The sequence below is a fragment of the Bufo gargarizans genome, chromosome 4 (assembly GCF_014858855.1).
Source record: "Bufo gargarizans isolate SCDJY-AF-19 chromosome 4, ASM1485885v1, whole genome shotgun sequence".
NCBI lineage: Eukaryota > Metazoa > Chordata > Amphibia > Anura > Bufonidae > Bufo > Bufo gargarizans.
Window position 1 is genome coordinate 521612138 of NC_058083.1, and position 21860 is coordinate 521633997.

The 21860-nt window shown below is 44.3% G+C and overlaps 1 protein-coding gene across 2 annotated transcripts in view; it reads left to right on the forward strand.

Annotated features, from left to right (window-relative positions):
* The first annotated feature begins 834 nt into the window (after window positions 1-834).
* The window catches only part of STUM (stum, mechanosensory transduction mediator homolog), a 58618-nt gene continuing 37592 nt past the window's right edge, over window positions 835-21860 (forward strand). For both annotated transcript variants that reach the window (XM_044292451.1, XM_044292452.1), the window contains exon 1: window positions 835-1095. In XM_044292451.1, coding sequence (XP_044148386.1) covers window positions 933-1095 — 163 coding nt within the window. In that variant the 5' untranslated portion in view covers window positions 835-932. The remainder of the gene's footprint in view (window positions 1096-21860) is intronic.

Genomic DNA, 21860 nt, shown 5'->3' on the forward strand with positions numbered 1-21860 from the left:
TAGATGGAAGTATTATTAGGGGTAGTAGTATATTGTAGATGGAAGTATTATTAGGGGTAGTAGTATATTGTACATGGCAGTATTATTAGGGGTAGTTTTATATTGTAGATGGCAGTATTATTAGAGGTAGTAGTATATTTAGATGGCAGTATTATTAGAGGTAGTAGTATATTGTAGATCGCAGTATTATTAGAGGTAGTAGTATATTGTAGATGGCAGTATTATTAGGGGTAGTAGTATATTGTAGATGGCAGTATTATTAGGGGTAGTAGTATATTGTAGATGGCAGTATTATTAGAGGTAGTAGTATATTGTAGATCGCAGTATTATTAGGGGTAGTAGTATATTGTACATGGCAGTATTATTAGGGGTAGTTTTATATTGTAGATGGCAGTATTATTAGAGGTAGTAGTATATTTAGATGGCAGTATTATTAGAGGTAGTAGTATATTGTAGATCGCAGTATTATTAGAAGTAGTAGTATATTGTATGGCAGTATTATTAGGGGTAGTAGTATATTGTAGATGGCAGTATTATTAGGGGTAGTAGTATATTGTAGATGGAAGTATTATTAGGGGTAGTAGTATATTGTAGATGACAGTATTATTAGGGGTAGTAGTATATTGTAGATGACAGTATTATTAGAGGTAATAGCACACTGTACATAGATATTATTCGGAGTAGTAGTACAATGGAGATGACAGGGGTAGTAGTGTTTCAGAGCAGGGATGAGCGCAGCTCTGTAGTCAGCACTGTTCTCAGATCCAGGATTGAGGGAGGAGGAGGAATAATACTGGCAGCAGCAGGAGGAGGAGGAAGGAGAGAGACAGGGAGACAGTCTTCCTCGCACTCTTTCGCCATCTGACCCCACAACCTTCAACCAACTTCCAGGACTCACATCTCATCTGACTGTCTCCACAGCTGAGAGCAGCATGGATGTCAAGGAGGGGGACATAATAGAGAAGGGCACCTCAGCCAGTGGGGTGGTGGTACAAGTGAGAGAGAAGAAAGGACCCCTCAGAGCTGCCATCCCCTACATGCCTTTCCCTGTGGCTGTCATTTGCCTCTTCCTCAATACTTTTGTGCCAGGGCTTGGTAAGTACCTCCTGTCATATATCATGGAGAGTAATGTGAGGTAATAGCCAGCTGTGGGCAAGGGAAGACAGGAGCATGGGAGTACTGATAGGAGAGTGGGGTACTTATAGTCAGGAGCATAGGGTACTGATAGTCAGGAGCATAGGGGTACTGATAGGAGAGTGGGGTACTTATAGTCAGGAGCATGGGGGTACTGATAGGAGAGTGGGGTACTTATAGTCAGGATCATGGGGGTACTTATAGGAGAGTGGGGTACTTATAGTCAGGAGCATGGGGGTACTGATAGTCAGGAGCATAGGGGTACTGATAGGAGAGTGGGGTACTTATAGTCAGGAGCATGGGGGTACTGATAGGAGAGTGGAGGTGCTGATAGGAACTTAGGGGGTGCTGGTAGTCAGGGGCATTTCGGGTGCTGTACTTGGCTGTTACTTCTCCACCTTTTCTCTGAAAAGTTTGTATGTGAAATGCTTCTTCCAGGCAGTGCCATTTACAGTCATGTTTACATGGCCAGATGGAGCAGGCGACTGTCGGGAAGGAAGCGTCCTTTCCCAACAACTACCTGTTTGTCAGTGGAGGTGAAGAGGCGCACTCACATGCAGCGATCCCCTCCACCTCCCCATACAGATTCATTGTTTCTTGGCAGCAGAGGCCGTTTAGACAATACGATTTGTTGCTCCCGGGAACGATGATTGAGGTGTCCGCATGAAAGATTGTTCCGCTCGTTTATCGGTATTGAAAACGAGTGCTCCTACGAACATTCGTCCCCAATAATCTGCCCGACAATTCGGCAGTGTAAATCTGCTTTAAGGGTACTTCTACTTCTGGCATATTATTGGGAATGAAGCAGACGCTCCCAATATCATTCAGATCATCAGCCGAGATGAGAGATACATTTATATGCAGCATCAGCTCCACTTTATGGGGAGGACTGATCGATCATTATTGCTGATATAACTGATACAATGTAACTGATGCAATAGAACACGGATATATCATACAATCTAACAGTGATGTAAAAGATACAATATAATATAACACAGATATCACTGATACAATGTAACACTGGAATCCCTAATACAATCTAAGGGCTCATGCACACAAACGTTTTTTGCATTCAGTATACTTCCCATTTTTTGAGTTCAGTATGCGTTACTTACTTCAATGGGTCAGCAAAAAGAACCTGAAGTGTCTCCGTGTACATTCTGTTTCCGTATTTCTGTTTTTCCGTTCCGTTCAAAGATAGAACATGTCCTATTATTGCCCGCAAATCACGTTCTGTGGCTCCATTCAAGTCAATGGGACTGCCCCCCAAAAAACGGAACACCTACGGAATGTACTCCAAATGTCTTCCGTATCCATTCCATTTTTGCGGAACCATCTATTGAAAATTTTATGTTCAGCCCAATTTTTTCTATGTAATTACTGTATACGCCATACGGAAACACTACTGAAACAAAAAACTGAAAAAACGGATCAGTTAAAAATGGCCCGCAAAAACACTGAAAAAGCTATACGGTCGTGTGCATGAGCCCTAACACTGATGTAACTGATACAATGTAGCACACTGATATCACGGATACAATGTAACACTGGTATCACTAACACAATGTAACACTGATATCACGGATACAATGTAACACTGATATAACTGATACAATGTAACACACTGATATCACGGATACAATGTAACACTGGTATCACTAACACAATGTAACACTGATATCACGGATACAATGTAACACTGATATAACTGATACAATGTAACACTAAATTAAGTTCAGAAATATAAGTTTAATCATCTAGCTTTCAAGAGTTGGCTAAGAATGCAGAAGCTGAAGGGTTAAATGCACGTATTATGGCTCCTCGATATTCCTCCGTATTTTACAAGCAGGGGAAGCTCCGACAAGGACGACTATTGAAAGCAGCGTTTACTAACGAGCTCCCAATCTAAAGGGACGGAGGGAATTTACATTTGATCAATGGCCGTCCCCTGGCCATATTCACCTCATTACATGTGACAAGGGTTCAGTGGCGGAGCGTTCGCTTATTGATGCTGAGCGTGTAATTTGCCACCATTATCTATGTGGATGGAAGTGCACAGCATTCATATATAAACCCTGAAGCCAGAGCGCACAGCCGGGTGCAGCAGCGCCCCCCTGCGCATCGCGTCTGTAAATTATATTCTTGCAACCTGTTGATTTAATAGAATTTGTGCTGTAAGAGCGGGATACATATGACTGCAGGGCAATCTCCATGGTGGAAAGTGGGTCACTGCTCCTTTAAGATTCCTATGGAGGGGACTATGGTTGCATATCCTTAGTCTATACCATAAATGTCTGATAGGTAGGGGTACCACCTCTGGGTCCCTCACTATGAAGAGAGCTGAATTCTGTCACTGGCTTTCTCCGTTGACTTCTATAGCAATATTGGTGGGGCATACAGAAAGGGGTTGTCTTCATGAGACAACCTCTCTCAAGCTCTGCACAGGCAAATTAAAGGACATTCCTTTATATCTCTCTAATCAGATCAAGAAGAAACATTGAGTTAAATGAAACATTGTTTTCTGTGGTCTCTATGGGGATTAGTATTGAGTTCTATTGCCACTGTATTGTATAAATCTATATGCAGTGAGCTCCCCCTAGTGGCGGCTGCGGGCAGGTAGAATTTTATCATTTCACTGGGTAGTAGTTGTTTCCTGATACACAGCTCCAATCTATTGACCTAGTTTTTTAATTAAATAAAATTAAACTATAGGTACACATTCCTTCCCTAAACCCCCACTATTAACCCCTTCATATCCTAAACCATTTTATAATCAACTGTAATACTCTCCTCAACATTGAAATTGCTGCATCAAGAAGGACAAACTGTGAGGTTATGCAAATAGAGGAAGCAGCAGGTGTTGCTAAGAGCTGCAGATGATACAATTTTCAAGCACCTAGCTCCAATCTGTGGCACGTGGGAGGGACAGAAAAGCCAGACTGAAAGCAAAGTTTTTCCAGCCACGTGAAATCTCAAAAACCAGAAAAAAAAGTAATGTGGGATGCAATGCCTCCTGTTCATTGACGAGCGAGTTATCGCAACTTGCCATAAACAGAGAGGGACAGAATCCTTCAACTGAGAGGCCATGGTTTATTACTTCGGCAGAATGTTACGCTCTTCAGCCAAGAGGGTAGCACTATTCAATGTTACATGTCCCGTGGTTGCGAGAACAATGAAGAACTGAAATAATAGCAAGAGGTGCACAGAGGAGAACCTTTGCACGGACGGATCATCTGACTAGAAGAATGTCGCATAGTAATTTATTCTGTACTGCACATCCCAAGCCTAGGGCGGCAAAAAGTGTCTACACAAACCATCAGAAGGCATCTGCACGACATTGGGCTAGGAGCCAGACGTCCAGTTTTAGGTGCTTCATTGAACACTGCTCTCAAAGGCTATCATGGTGCACAGCAAGACGGCAATGGAGGCTGGAATGGAGGTCTGTCCTCTACAGCGATGAGTCCCACTTTTGTCTCGGATGCAATGATAGCCGGAGATTGGCAATGCCATGAAGAAGCCTTCACAAGGGAAAGTCACGCGGTCCTACTACCGCGATTATGGTGTGGGGTGGCATAATGTATGGTCACCGGACTCCTCAAGTCTTCAGGTACACTAACCGCTTGGCGGTACATTGAGTTGGTCATGGATTTGGTTTCGCCAAAGTGTCCTAAGAGCGGTTTTTCAACAGGACAACACCAGGCCGCATGTTGCTTATGAAACTGTGATCAGCCTGAGTGTCCTAAACGTGCTTCTATGGTCTGAGGCGTTTCCGGACTTGTCTGTAATCGAACACATCGAGGACGTCATTGGTCGGCAATTGCAAAAGGGAGCTGCCAGCAGCGGATCTTGATGATTCGCGTGCCCAAGAACATTCAGCGTGGCAGAACATCCCTCAGACAACCATGAATTATCGCACTGATAGCATGCCGGGGCGTGTACGTGCGTGCATTTCTGCACGTGGCGCTCATACTCCATACTGAATAAATTGAGATAATTTGTTTCCATTTTTTATTATTTACATATCATTTACATGTCTATCGATTCTGCGATTTCCAGAATTCCACGACTTTTCCTTCTTGGTGTTGCAATTTCAGTGTTGAGGAGTGAGGCGTATTATTATAATAATATATAATGTTAAGTCCGATATTAAACCACCACGGAAAAAGGATAACAATATTAACCCCTTTTATCACCGTAGACCACCAGTGATACTAGAAATTAACCACTACGCCACTCTAGACCCCCAGGGAAATTATAAGAATACCGTCACTAAGCTTTAAACCGCCCTATTGTATGATGTAGTACATGTAGATGAATGGAGGGGGCGGACGGATGGACATCATGCCTTGCCGTAATGGGTGAGCAAGAGCTGCCAGGGCATGCTGAGCCTTGTAGTTTTATGAATGCAGACACAGTGTTCTTTCCCAGTAACCAATTGGCCTTATGTTGACATCTGGCCGAACAGATTACATTTTCTTGGGAAATTCTATAAATTACATTTTGGGGTTGGCAGAGAGCAGAAGGCAGGCAGGGGAGTCAGTGAACACACTGGCGCGTGTCAAGAAAGGTACTGGTGTGGCAGCTCTTATGCCGCCATGTATAGAAATTTAAAGGGGCAAATCAAAGAACATGTTCACCTACCTACACCATAATCAATCATAGGTTCAACACTCTGAGCTGATTCATTTCATAATGTGACTTTCTTATAGGGTGGTTCTCTACACTGTTATAATTATACTGGTATAATGAGCTGTATACAGAAAGCTTGCCCCCTAGTGGTGGTGACAGGTAATTATTTGTACTTTATTATTATCACTCTGCACTTACTACAACTGAACTGGTCACTCCATGTTTTTCCTGCTGAGCTTGCACTTATGCACACCAGCTTGTATGAAGAGGCAGAGCTTCAGTGTAAAGCATGAGGCGAGAGACAAAGCTGCAGCTTGAGACAGCAGGTAGATTTTAGACTACCCTAGGCTCCACTGTACAATTTATAAACAGGAATTTCTGCTGAGATTTAAAGAGGTTTGCACACTTTAAGGAAGCTGAGCCATGAGAGCCTGTTTGAATGGGTCCAAACACCGTAGAGCTACTATACCCTTCCCTGCGCCTGTATGTGACATGGAAAGACCAATGTGGTTACCTGCAGTCCTGGATTTATAGAAAAATAAATTTTTCAGTAAAAAAATAAATAAAATATGTTCTCACTGTTAAATCTGTTCACAATTCTGCACTAATTTATCATGAAATCTATATGGCGGCCTGAGCTAAATTTTTCCGATACAGAGCTCCAAATCCCCTGCATAAACAATGAATTAGAGGGGACTTTAATACTGATGACCTATCCTCTGTATCTGATCTGAGAGGGTCCGACACCCGGGACCCCCGTCGATCGGCTGTTTGAGATAGCATCTGCACTCGCAGTAGTGGCGGGGCCTTCTCCGCGCTCCCAGAGCACAGCGCCATACATTGTATAGTGGCCGTGCTTGGTATCATAGCTCAGCCCTATTCACTTCTATGGGGCTGAGCTGTGCCTAGACCACGTGACCGATGAACGTGTCGTCACATGGCCTAGGAAAAGCTGGAGAAGGCCTTGGCGCGGCCATCTCAAACAGCCGATCGGCGGGGGGTCCCAGGTGTTGGACCCCCACTGATCAGATGCTGATGACTTATCCAGAGGATGCGTCATCAGTATTAAAGTCTCGGAAAACAGCTTTAAATAATGAAATTCAAACTGCTCAAAGTTACCAGCAGAGGGAGCTCACTGCACACTGTGGGCTCTATTGTATTCAATGCATGCTTTGTATGCAGTAAGCTCTTATGCTCCCTCTAGTGGTGGCTGCAGGTCAGGCAAATGTTAGCACTGGTCCTTGAGCAGCGACCCATCCTTGACCTGTTATCCTCTGGCGGAGGTAAGTGGGCATTAAATCTAGTCGCCGTTTGTGTGCAATACCAGATACATAACTAAAAACTATTGGCTCACAACTCCCCGCCCCCCTTCCCCAGGGGTACACCTAGCCTAAAACGCCCCCCCCATGGCAATTTCTTAACCCCTTTGCCACAATGAAAGCGCTCATTGCTCATGGCCCTTCCACTGCCCCCTCTTGCCCCTACCTGGTTCTGCCTCATTGGTGGCGCACCCCTGCCCTTACTATATATGACATACACACAAATGTTGCCTTATTTGGTTTATTTATTTGTTTCTGGTCACTTCCTTTAATTAAAGGGTTGTCTGAGACCCAGTAAAATTTGCAGGGTGACTGGGGTAGGTTTCCAAGCAAAAAGTGGAAATAAAAAACCTTTTTAAAGTGTCCCGGTTGCAGTGCCGCCGGTGTGGTGAGCGCCTAGGTGTCACTTAAAATAAACTTTATTTGTATCCCATCTGTGAAAAATCCAATGTGAGGAGCCAGAGACAGACCCCGTGCGTCTCCAGTCACATTACAGACCCTGCGCGTCTCCAGTCACATTACAGACCCCGCGCGTCTCCAGTCACATTACAGTCTCCCGGTTTACACTTGCGAGGCCGCTGTCAGTCGCTGTAAATCTCCGTTCAGATTGTTTCCGACAAGGGAGCGCGGCCGGCCACTTCCAGCGGAGAATCTGTGAAAATTATAGCAGGCGGGAAATGGGAATGTGATCTGTTTGGACAGATTTGTACATTTCTTATTAATTTGTTATGTACAGGATTTTCACTGTGAAAAAAAAAAAAAGGTTTCCTGCGTGCGATGAAATCTACAGGAATAGAATTTTATTCTAATATGTCACCGGGGGGTCCGAGTGCGCGAACAGAAAACAATCAGTCCTCAATACAGTGGTTTACAGCCTGCTGGAAACGAATGGCCTCCGGTCACATGCAGCAGGTCGGTAGATAGATAGATAGATAGATAGATAGATAGATAGATAGATAATAGAAGTGATAGATAGATAGATAGATAGATAGATATGAGATAGATAGATAGATAGATAGATAGATAGGAGATAGATATGAGAGATAGATAGATAGATATGAGATAGATAGATATGACATAGATAGATATTAGATAGATAGATAGATATGAGATAGATAGATAGATAGATAGATAATAGAAGTGATAGATAGATATGAGAGAGAGAGATAGATATGAGAGAGATAGATAGATAGATAGATATGAGATAGATAGATAGATAGATATGAGATAGATAGATAGATAGATAATAGAAGTGATAGATAGATAGATAGATATGAGAGAGATAGATAGATAGGAGATAGATAGGAGATAGATAGATAGATAGACAGATAGATAGATAGATAGGAGATAGATAGATAATAGAAGTGATAGATATGAGAGAGAGAGATAGATAGATAGATAGATAGATAGATAGACAGATAGATAGATAGACAGATAGATAGATAGATAGGAGATAGATAGGAGATAGATAGGAGATGGATAGATAGATATATAGAAGATAGATATATAATAGATAGATAGATAGATAGATATGAGATAGATAGATATGAGATAGATAGATAGATAGATAGATAGATAATAGAAGTGATAGATAGATAGATATGAGAGAGAGAGATAGATAATAGATAGATAGATAGATAGATAATAGATAGATAGATAGGAGATAGATAGGAGATAGATAGATAGATAGATAGGAGATAGATAGATAGATAGATAGATAGATATGAGATAGATAGATAGATAGATAGATAGATAGATAGATATGAGATAGATAGATAGATAGATAGATAGATAGATAGGAGATAGATAGGAGATGGATAGGAGATAGATAGATAGATAGATATGAGATAGATAGATAGATAGATAGATAGATATGAGATAGATAGATAGATAGATATGAGATAGATAGATAGATAGATAGATAGATAGATAGATAGATAGATAGATATGAGATAGATAGATAGATAGATAGATATGAGATAGATAGATAGATAGATAGATAGATAGATAGATATGAGATAGATAGATAGATAGATAGATCGCCCGGGGTACTGGCATTGTGTAGTGATAGATGTATCCTGGGGATTTGGGAATTCCTGTTTCTAGATGCTAAATCTCCAAGGAGATGATATTAGGACGACACAACAAGAGGTGTGGACCTTCTGTACGTCATTACTCATGGAGCTCCTGAAACAAGCGGAAGGTGACCTGTGAGGGGAAGGGGGGGGGGGGGAGGGTTAGGGTGTTTCATTTTACCAAAGATGTGATTTTCATATGACTTTGCTTACACCCCGAGTCTCAGTGATGTAAAAGATATATATGCCAAATTTCCAGAAGATTGGATAATATTTAGGGGTTGCACACAGTGATCACTTGGATTACTACTCTCCCTCCTGTACCTAGGCGGTTGGTCTAATAACGACTTCAGTTTCAGGCCCCCGGGGCCTCTGCATCAAGCAGGGTGGATGGCAAAGGCAATATATGCACTTAAAATTGTCCTCTTTACTAAACAGTTGAATATTCCTCAACAAGAATTGAAAGGAATGAAACGGGTTGCACATTTTGTCAGCCTCATACATGTTCGCTTTTTGCACGAGGCAATTTTAAGTCGATGGGCTCCAAAGAATGATTCGGATATGCTCCAGCTTCTGAGCACTTACCCAGATGCAGACGTCAAAAAAAGTGCTCTCACAGTTGCTAAGAGACACCTTTGGTATCTGTCAGAAACAAACGAAGGATGGGCTTTTTTCGACGAACGTATTACTCAGGCTGTTAAGAAAAATATGACAAAAAATGTAGACACCAAACCTGCAAAGAAAAAGGAAATGGAACGATTAGAGGGTAAATACCTCATTTTTGAAGGAAAAGACCTGAGCCAATTAGTTACTAATAAAAGAAAGACGTTCTTTGAATTGTTTGGGATCCATGACGTGACGGAATACTGCAGGGATTCTCTAAGAAGCCATGTGAACGCTCTTAAGGTGGTCAATGATACCGCAGAAAGAGGAATTGCTCTGATAAAAAAGTTTTACGAATCGGTCAGGGACGAACAACAAAAACAATTCTTGTTGAGGATAGTCGAGCGTCTCAGAAAAGTCGTCACCGAGCTAACAAAAGAAGGGATTGCGTTGTTTAAAGCTGATTAATATAGCACATGTTTTGCCTATCATACCACCTATTAATCTCAGTGTCTAGTTTTGATATTATTTTAAGTTTGTGATTTCTAGTTTTCCCAATAAAAGTAATTAACATAGGAAAATCGTATTTTTTGCCTACTGATCAAAGTGTGCAACCTCTAATTATCATCCAATCTTTTTGAAATGTGGCATATATATCTTTTACATCACTGAGACTCGGGGCATAAGCAAAGTCTGCAACATTTTAACATTTAAATTTTTTTCTATTACAAAATGAAACACCCTGGGGGGGGGGGGGGTTGTTGGCAGTGCCCATGTCATGTATGGTACCAACGTGGGAGGGTAGAGAGGTAAACCTATGATCCTATCATCTGCCTTCAGGACCATATTGATGCATGCCATGATTTTATGTGGCTTGGCAGCAGCTGTCCGGCACAGTTTTCTGCAGTTGAGCTTCCTAACCAATTATAGCAGAATTAAGTTTTTCCTAGAATAGAGCTGTACTCCTCATCAGTCTATTACATGCTGTTGTTGGACCAGAAAATAATGGGCCAGATATATGGAACGGGATAATGTATGGGTCAGTGCACAGTCCCCACAGACCCTCTACACCAGCAGTCCCCAACCGACGGGCCACGGCCCAGGACTGGGCCCTGGAAGATTGTTTGCCGGGCTGTGGCAATACAGAGGAGCGGAGACACCAGGCACATGCGCGCCCGACGTGCACATCACACACAGCGTGCGGCCATACAGCGGGAAGGAAAGAGAGCGTTCCTTCCTTCCAACTGTGATGCCGGCCAGACACTGCCACCAATAATTATGCTTGAAAAGGGCTTGTGAGGGAGGGATTGGTTAGGTCTCACTGCCCCACCAATGGAAATAAACATGACAGCCCGAGGGGGGTTGTCGGCATCCAGTTTCAGCTAGTATCTGAGGGAGTGAGCAGGTAAATGACCTGCAGTTCCTCTTCCATGACACCTTGAAAATATCAGCAGTGCAGCAGAGCCCAGTGCAGCAGAGCCTAGTGCAGGAGAGCCCAGTGCAGCAGAGCCCAGTGCAGCAGAGCCCAGTGCAGCAGAGCCCAGTGCAGGAGAGCCCAGTGCAGCAGAGCCCAGTGCAGCAGAGCCCAGTGCAGCATAGCCCAGTGCAGCAGAGCCTAGTGCAGGAGAGTCCAGTGCAGCAGAGCCCAGTGCAGCAGAGCCCAGTGCAGCAGAGCCTAGTGCAGGAGAGTCCAGTGCAGCAGAGCCCAGTGCAGCAGAGCCCAGTGCAGCATAGCCCAGTGCAGCAGAGCCTAGTGCAGGAGAGTCCAGTGAGGAGAGCCCAGTGCAGGAGAGCCCAGTGAGGAGAGCCCAGTGCAGGAGAGCCCAGTGCAGCAGAGTCCAGTGCAGCAGAGTCCAGTGCAGCAGAGCCCAGTGCAGCAGAGCCCAGTGCAGGAGAGTCCAGTGCAGGAGAGTCCAGTGCAGGAGAGTCCAGTGCAGCAGAGCCCAGTGCAGAAAAGCCCAGTGCAGAAGAGCCCAGTGCAGAAGAGCCCAGTGCAGAAGAGCCCAGTGCAGCAGGGCCCAGTGCAGCAGGGCCCAGTGCAGCCGAGCCCAGTGCAGCCGAGCCCAGTGCAGCCGAGCCCAGTGCAGCCGAGCCCAGTGCAGCAGAGCCCAGTGCAGCAGAGCCCAGTGACCACTAGACCCTAGTCAGTTTTGTGCAGCCAATTCAGGTATAGTTACCATGTCAGCCTGAAATACAGGCAGGGAGATATCAATGTAATAGTAAGGCCTATTTCACACTGATTCTGCATTATGGTGAGTTGAGTCACATTTGAATAATAAATGTAATCGTTATATAGTGTTATATATTTTAATATGCACCTTGTGTTTTGTTATGCACGTGAATCAGTCAGCGCCGACCAGCACCCCCTAAGCCCCGCCCACACCATAAGCCCCGCCCCAGAACACCACCACCCCACCCAGTCCCTGGGAAAATTGTCTTGCATGAAACTGGTCCTTGGTGCAAAAAAGGTTGGGGACCACTGCTCTACACAACTGCTTGGTCCTCTTCTCCCAAAACCCGCTTCTCCACCATTACAGAAGGAAAACTCTCCACTCTACTCTCCAGATCACATCTCACCACCTGTGCACTTGACCCAATCCCATCCCACCTCATCCCTAACCTCAACGCAGTGTTTATCCCAGCCCTAACTCATCTCTTCAACCTATCACTAACCTCTGGTGTCGTCCCCTCTGCTTTTAAACATGCTACCATTACACCCATCCTCAAAAAGCCTTCACTTGACCCATCTTCTTTGTCCAGTTATTGCCCTATATCACTTCTTCCCTTTGCCTCAAAGATACTTGAACAACATGTCCATTCTGAACTGTCCTCTCATCTCTCCTCCTGCTCCCTCTTTGACCGGCTACAATCCGGCTTTCGACCCCACCACTCAACCTAGACTGCCCTTACCAAAGTCACCAATGACCTACTAACAGCCAAAACCAAAAAACAATACTCTGTCCTCCTTCTCCTTGACCTATCCTCTGCCTTCGACACTGTCGACCACTCCCTACTGTTGCAAACTTTCTCATCTCTTGGCATCACTGACCTGGCCCTCTCCTGGATCACATCACAGACCGGACATTTAGCGTCTCCCTCTCTCGCACCACCTCCTCGTCTCATTCCCTCTCTGTTGGTGTCACGCAAGGCTTTGTCCTAGGACCCCTGCTCTTCTCTATCTACACCCTCGGCCTGGGACATCTCATAGAGTCCCATGGCTTTCAGTATCACTTTAATGCTGACGACACACAGATCTACCTCTCTGGTCCAGACATCACCACCGTACTATCCAGAATCCCACAATGTCTATCTTCCATATCCTCCTTCTCCTCCTCTCGCTTTCTAAAACTTAACATGGATAAAACAGAATTCATAATCTTTCCCCCATCCTGCTTAACCCCCCCAACAGACCTATCTATCACGATCAATGGCTGCATACTCTCCCCGGTCAACCAAGTCCGCTGCCTTGGAGTGACCTTGGATTCTGTCCTCTCCTTCCGACCGCACATCCAAGCCCTTTCCACCACCTGCCGCCTCCAACTCAAAAACATCTTCCGCATCCGCGCTTTCAACTTTGAGTCTGCAAAAATACTTGTACATGCCCTCATTATCTCCCGCCTAGACTACTGCAACATTCTCCTCTGTAGCCTTCCATCTAGCACTCTCGCACCCCTCCAATCTATCCTCAACTCTGCTGCCCGACTAATCCACCTCCCACCCTGTTACTCCTCTGCCTCTCCCCTCTGCCAATCACTTCACTGGCTCCTATTGCCCAACGAATTCACTTCAAAGTACTAACAAATACATATAAGGCCGTCCACAACCTGTCCCCTCCCTACATCTCTGAGCTACTTTCCCGATACATCCCCACACGCACTCTCCGATCTTCACAAAACCTCCTTCTCTCCTCTTATTGCCTCTTCCCACAATCGACTCCAGGATTTCTCCCGTGCATCCCCCACACTCTGGAACTCGCTACCCCAACATATCAGACTCTAACCTACAGTGGAATCTGTCAAAAGAAACCTGAAAACCCACCTCTTCAGACAAGCCTACAACCAGTGACCCTGCTGCCTCTATACCGCCATGACCAGCTTCACCCGCACCTACTGTGTCCTTCTCCCATACCTTGTAGATTGTAAGCCCTCACGGGCAGGGCCCTCTCTCCTTCTGTACCAGTTTGTAACTCTTCTTGTTTATGATTAGTGCAATTGTCTGTATTATGTATGTGCACCGCTTATCATATGTACAGCGCTATGGAATGAATGGTGCTTTAATAATAAATAATAAATATTAATATGTGCCTGGGAGATGGATGCTGAGAGTAGCAGTGTTACAATTAGCAGTGGGAAGGAAACCGGTGTGACTTGTGTCTGAGGATTATGTATCTGCTTATTAGCCTTGTCATGTCCCAGAAGAACGGCGTCACAACCCCGGGATTTACCGCACATAAATATTTGATGCCAGTGAGTAAAGCGCTCTGATACTTCGCAGACAGAGAAGACATTATTCCCTTTGATAGACACTCCTGTTTTACATGTCTGGAGATGTGATCCTACATTGTATCTACTTTACCGATGTGATAGATTGTATCCACTTTATTGACAAGATCCTTCATTGTATCCAAGTTACTGATATGATACATTGTATCCACATTACTGATGTGATCCTACATTGTATCTACTTTACTGATGTGATGGATTGTATCTACTGATGTGATACATTGTATCTACTTTACTGATGTGATACATTGTATCTACTTTATTGACGAGATCCTTCATTGTATCCAAGTTACTGATGTGATACACTGTATCCACTTTATTGATGAGATCCTACATTGCATCTTCTTATGTCATAATGTTTCTATTGGCCTTTCACTAATATATAGTAGTACATACTTTATAGGGGGGATTTAATTAGCAACATTTTGCAAAAATGGAGTCCACAAAATAATTTTAACTACTTTTACATTATTGAAAAATGTCTAGAAAACTGGATCTGGCTGAGGAGTCAAAATTATTAGTTTAAAGGGCTTCTGTCACCCCACAAAATTCATATATTTTTTTTTTGGGATAGTTACATTCCTTCTAGCGCGATATAGGAGAATATAATCTTGTCACTTACTTTCATGCGGCCGTTTCTTTAGAAAACGAAGTTTTATAATATGTAAATCCGGTCTCTACCAGCAAGTAGGGCGGCTACTTGCTGGTAGCCGCAGCAGAAAACCGCCCCCTCGCCGTGTTGATTGACAGGGCCAGCCGCGATCTCCTCCTCCGGCCGGCCCTGTCAGTATTTCAAAAATCGCGCGCCTCTGTTCATTCGGCGCAGGCGCTCTGAGATGAGGAGGCTCGTCTCCTCAGAACTCCCTCAGTGCGCCTGCGCCGATGACATCACCGAAAGAGAAGACGTCATCGGCGCAGGCGCACTGAGGGAGTTCTGAGGAGACGAGCCTCCTCATCTCAGAGCGCCTGCGCCGAATGAACAGAGGCGCGCGATTTTTGAAATACTGACAGGGCCGGCCGGAGGAGGAGATCACGGCTGGCCCTGTCAATCAACACGGCGAGGGGGCGGTTTTCTGCTGCGGCTACCAGCAAGTAGACGCCCTACTTGCTGGTAGAGACCGGATTTACATATTATAAAACTTCGTTTTCTAAAGAAACGGCCGCATGAAAGCAAGTGACAAGATTATATTCTCCTATATCGCACTAGAAGGAATGTAACTATCCAAAAAAAAAAATATGAATTTTGTGGGGTGACAGAAGCCCTGTAAAAAAAACTGAAAGGTGTAAAAAAAAACAAAAAAAACCATCAAACATATTAAGACATTTTGATTAGAAATTAGCGAATTTCCTAAAATTTGTTTTGGGTCCGATTCATACAAGTTGGAAAATAAATTTGACTCGGGTACAATTAGATTCTACTGAAATCTTAAGTGCTTTGTGGAAAAATCTAACTCTACAAAATCAGAATTCTTTGAAAAATTCAGATCAGATTTCAATGTAGAATCGATTCGCTCCTTTTTAATTTTGGTACATTTTTTCATTGTCTCTAAATCTAGACGCCCACAACTCTATTGATAAGTTTCTCCCTGTAAAGTGGAAAAGTCCACATATCCATCTAGTTTAACCTTTTTATCTTCAATTTGGATCCAGAACCAGAAGCCAAATAATGGCCAATTTTAGGGGGAAAATTCCTTTCAGGCACCAATATGGTGATAAGAATGAAAATATTTATCCAGGTGCGATCTGAATACTCATTTGTGTAGAGATCAAATTACTGTATGTTCTCGTCTTGAGCCTCTATGGAATCCCATGATTACATTTGGCTTGGCAGCAGCTGCCTGACGCTGGTTACTAAACTTTATTTTCTCATCCACCAATGTTGGCACGCATCTAAAATTGTGAAAATTCCTTTATCGTCAAGACAAGTGCAAAACATAATATTTGAAATGCAAAAAAAGAAAACATAATTGTCTGAAACAAATATGAACAGCGACTAATAGGGCAAATCTTTGAGCAGCAATTACAGGAACGCGGCTTAATAATAACAAAACAACACATTAATGAACTGACTTTTAATTAAGCGACATCATGCTCACTGGCAGACAAGACATGTCTGGAAAGATGAATGGGACAATGGAGCTGAATAGATAAAAATCTACAAAATATGAGAACACATTAAAATACTGCTAAAGATGATTTGGCTTAATGATATTAAGAATTATTGGGCAAAAATAATATTATTTGAATTTCGCCGAAACAAACTCTGCCAGATGCCCACTACCAGTAAGTGTATGGTGCTGTGCCCGACAACTACTGTAACTGCTCTTAGTGCATCTCAATGTACAAATGTGCAATAATCACATATACTTCATAAACTTGTACATAGGAGGCAGTATTATAGTAGTTATATTCTTGTACATAGGAGCAGTATTATAGTAGTTATATTCTTGTACATAGGAGGCAGTTTTATAGTAGTTATATTCTTGTACATAGGAGGCAGTATTATAGTAGTTATATTCTTGTACATAGGAGCAGTATTATAGTAGGTATATTCTTGTACATAGGAGCAGTATTATAGTAGTTATATTCTTGTACATAGGAGCAGTATTATAGTAGTTATATTCTTGTACATAGGAGCAGTATTATAGTAGTTATATTCTTGTACATAGGAGGCAGTATTATAGTAGTTATATTCTTGTACATAGGAGCAGTATTATAGTAGTTATATTCTTGTACATAAGAGGCAGTATTATAGTAGTTATATTCTTGTACACAGGAGGCAGAATTATAGTAGTTATATTCTTGTACATAGGAGCAGTATTATAGTAGTTATATTCTTGTACATAGGAGCAGTATTATAGTAGTTATATTCTTGTACATAGGAGCAGTATTATAGTAGTTATATTCTTGTACACAGGAGGCAGTATTATAGTAGTTATATTCTTGTACACAGGAGGCAGTATTATAGTAGTTATATTCTTGTACACAGGAGGCAGTATTATAGTAGTTATATTCTTGTACATAGGAGCAGTATTATAGTAGTTATATTCTTGTACATAGGAGCAGTATTATAGTAGTTATATTCTTGTACACAGGAGGCAGTATTATAGTAGTTATATTCTTCTACATAGGATGCAGTATTATATGTAGTAGTTATATTCTTCTACATAGGAGCAGTATTATAGTAGTTATATTCTTCTACATAGGAGGCAGTATTATATGTAGTAGTTATATTCTTGTACATAGGAGTCAGTATTATAGTAGTTATATCCTTGTACATAGGAGCAGTATTATAGTAGTTATATTCTTGTACATAGGAGGCAGTATTATAGTAGTTATATTCTTGTACATAGGAGCAGTATTATAGTAGTTAAATTCTTGTACATAGGAGACAGTATTAGGCCTCATGCACACGACCGTTGTGTGCATCCGTGGCCGTTGTGCCGTTTTACGTTTTTTTTCGCGGACCCATTGACTTTCAATGAGTCCGTGGAAAAATCGGAAAATGCACCGTTTTGCAGCCGAGGCCATGATCCGTGTATCCTGTCCGTCCAAAAAATATGACCTGTCCTATTTTTTTGACGGACAACGGTTCACGGACCCATTCAAGACAATGGGTCCGTGAAAGAACACGGATGCACACAAGATTGGCATCCGTGTCCGTGATCCGTGGCCGTAGGTTGCTTTCATACAGACGGATCCGAAGATCCGTCTGCATAAAAGCTTTTTCTGATCTAAGTTTTCACTTCGTGAAAACTCATATCCGACAGTATATTCTAACACAGAAGCGTTCCCATGGTGATGGGGACGCTTCTAGTTAGAATACACTACAAACTTTGTACAAGACTGCCCCCTGCTGCCTGGCAGCACCCGATCTCTTACAGGGGGATATGATAGCACAATTAACCCCTTCAGGTGCGGCACCTAAAGGGGTTAATTGTACTATCATATTCCCCTGTAAGAGATCAGGGCTGCCAGGCAGCAGTGGGCAGACCCCCCCCCTCCCCAGTTTGAATATCGTTGGTGGCACAGTGTGCACCCCCTATCGGGCCCCCCCTTCCTCCCTTTAATGTTAGAAATCGTTGGTGGCACAGTGTGCGCCCACCATCGCCCCCCCTCCCTCTATTGTAATAAATCGTTGGTGGCACAGTGTGTGCCCACCATCGCCCCCCCCTCCCTCCCTCTATTGTAATAAATCGTTGGTGGCACAGTGTGCGCCCACCATCGGCCCCCCCTCCCTCTATAGCAGTAACAACATTGGTGGCAGTGTGCGGCCTCCCATTCCCCCCCCATCATTGGTGGCAGCGGAGTTCCGATCGGAGTCCCAGTTTAATCGCTGGGGCTCCGATCGGTAACCATGGCAACCAGGACGCTACTGCAGCCCTGGTTGCCATGGTTACTTAGCAATAGTACAACAGTAGAAGATTCATACTTACCTGCTTGCTGCTGCGATGTCTGTGAACGGCCGGGAGCTCCTCCTACTGGTAAGTGACAGTTCTTTAGCAATGCGCCGCACAGACCTTTCACTTACCAGTAGGTGGAGCTCCCGGCCGGACACAGACATCGCAGCAGCAAGCAGGTAACTATGAGTCTTCTACTATTGTACTATTGCTAAGTAACCATGGCAACCAGGACTGCAGTAGCGTCCTGGTTGCCATGGTTACCGATCGGAGCCCCAGCGATTAAACTGGGACTCCGATCGGAACTCCGCTGCCACCAATGATGGGGGGGGGGGAATGGGAGGCCGCACACTGCCACCAATGTTGTTACTGCTATAGAGGGAGGGGGGGCCGATGGTGGGCGCACACTGTGCCACCAACAATTTATTACAATAGAGGGGGGGGGGGTGATGGTGGGCGCACACTGTGCCACCAACGATTTCTAACATTAGAGGGAGGAAGGGGGGGCCCGATGGGGGGCGCACACTGTGCCACCAACGATATTCAAACTGGGGAGGGGGGGTCTGCCCCCTGCTGCCTGGCAGCCCTGATCTCTTACAGGGGAATATGATAGTACAATTAACCCCTTTAGGTGCCGCACCTGAAGGGGTTAATTGTGCTATCATATCCCCCTGTAAGAGATCGGGTGCTGCCAGGCAGCAGGGGGCAGTCTTGTACAAAGTTTGTAGTGTATTCTAACTAGAAGCGTCCCCATCACCATGGGAACGCCTCTGTGTTAGAATATACTGTCGGATCTGAGTTTCACGAAGTAGCTCATATCCGACAGTATATTCTAACATAGAGGCGTTCCCATGGTGATGGGGACGCTTCAAGTTAAAATATACCATCGGATTGGAGAAAACTCCAATCCGATGGTATGAAAGAACTCCAGACTTTACATTGAAAGTCAATGGGGACGGATCCGTTTGAAATGGCACCATATTGTGTCAACATCAAACGGATCCGTCCCCATTGACTTGCATTGTAATTCAGGACAGATCCGTTTGGCTCCGCACGGCCAGGCGGACGCCAAAACGACTTTTTTTTCATGTCCGTGGATCCTCCAAAAATCAAGGAAGACCCACGGACGAAAAAACGGTCACGGATCACGGACCTACGGATCCCGTTTTTGTCGTGTGCATGAGGCCTTATAGTTATATTCTTGTACATAGGAGGCAGTATTATAGTTATATTCTTGTACATAGGAGCAGTATTATAGTCGTTATATTCTTGTACATAGGAGCAGTGTTATAGTAGTTATATTATTGTATATAAGAGCAGTATTATAGTAGTTATATTCTTGCACATAGGAGGCAGTATTATAGTAGTTATATTCTTGTATATAGGAGGTAGTATTATAGTAGATATATTCTTGTACATAGGAGCAGTATTATAGTAGTTATATTCCTGTACATAGGAGCAGTATTATAGTAGTTATATTCTTGTACATAGGAGCAGTATTATAGTAGTTATATTCTTGTACATAGTAGCAGTATTATAGTAGTTATATTCTTGTACATAGGAGGCAGTATTATAGTTATATTCTTGTACATAGGAGCAGTATTATAGTAGTTAAATTCTTGTACATAGGAGACAGTATTAGGCCTCATGCACACGACCGTTGTGTGCATCCGTGGCCGTTGTGCCGTTTTACGTTTTTTTTCGCGGACCCATTGACTTTCAATGAGTCCGTGGAAAAATCGGAAAATGCACCGTTTTGCAGCCGAGGCCGTGATCCGTGTATCCTGTCCATCCAAAAAATATGACCTGTCCTATTTTTTTGACGGACAACGGTTCACGGACCCATTCAAGACAATGGGTCCGTGAAAGAACACGGATGCACACAAGATTGGCATCCGTGTCCGTGATCCGTGGCCGTAGGTTGCTTTCATACAGACGGATCCGAAGATCCGTCTGCATAAAAGCTTTTTCTGATCTAAGTTTTCACTTCGTGAAAACTCATATCCGACAGTATATTCTAACACAGAGGCGTTCCCATGGTGATGGGGACGCTTCTAGTTAGAATACACTACAAACTTTGTACAAGACTGCCCCCTGCTGCCTGGCAGCACCCGATCTCTTACAGGGGGATATGATAGCACAATTAACCCCTTCAGGTGCGGCACCTAAAGGGGTTAATTGTACTATCATATTCCCCTGTAAGAGATCAGGGCTGCCAGGCAGCAGTGGGCAGACCCCCCCCTCCCCAGTTTGAATATCGTTGGTGGCACAGTGTGCACCCCCTATCGGGCCCCCCCTTCCTCCCTTTAATGTTAGAAATCGTTGGTGGCACAGTGTGCGCCCACCATCGCCCCCCCTCCCTCTATTGTAACAAATCGTTGGTGGCACAGTGTGTGCCCACCATCGCCCCCCCTCCCTCCCTCTATTGTAATAAATCGTTGGTGGCACAGTGTGCGCCCACCATCGGCCCCCCCTCCCTCTATAGCAGTAACAACATTGGTGGCAGTGTGCGGCCTCCCATTCCCCCCCATCATTGGTGGCAGCGGAGTTCCGATCGGAGTCCCAGTTTAATCGCTGGGGCTCCGATCGGTAACCATGGCAACCAGGACGCTACTGCAGCCCTGGTTGCCATGGTTACTTAGCAATAGTACAACAGTAGAAGATTCATACTTACCTGCTTGCTGCTGCGATGTCTGTGAATGGCCGGGAGCTCCTCCTACTGGTAAGTGACAGTTCTTTAGCAATGCGCCGCACAGACCTTTCACTTACCAGTAGGTGGAGCTCCCGGCCGGACACAGACATCGCAGCAGCAAGCAGGTAACTATGAGTCTTCTACTATTGTACTATTGCTAAGTAACCATGGCAACCAGGACTGCAGTAGCGTCCTGGTTGCCATGGTTACCGATCGGAGCCCCAGCGATTAAACTGGGACTCCGATCGGAACTCCGCTGCCACCAATGATGGGGGGGGGGGAATGGGAGGCCGCACACTGCCACCAATGTTGTTACTGCTATAGAGGGAGGGGGGGCCGATGGTGGGCGCACACTGTGCCACCAACAATTTATTACAATAGAGGGAGGGGGGGGTGATGGTGGGCGCACACTGTGCCACCAACGATTTCTAACATTAGAGGGAGGAAGGGGGGGCCCGATGGGGGGCGCACACTGTGCCACCAACGATATTCAAACTGGGGAG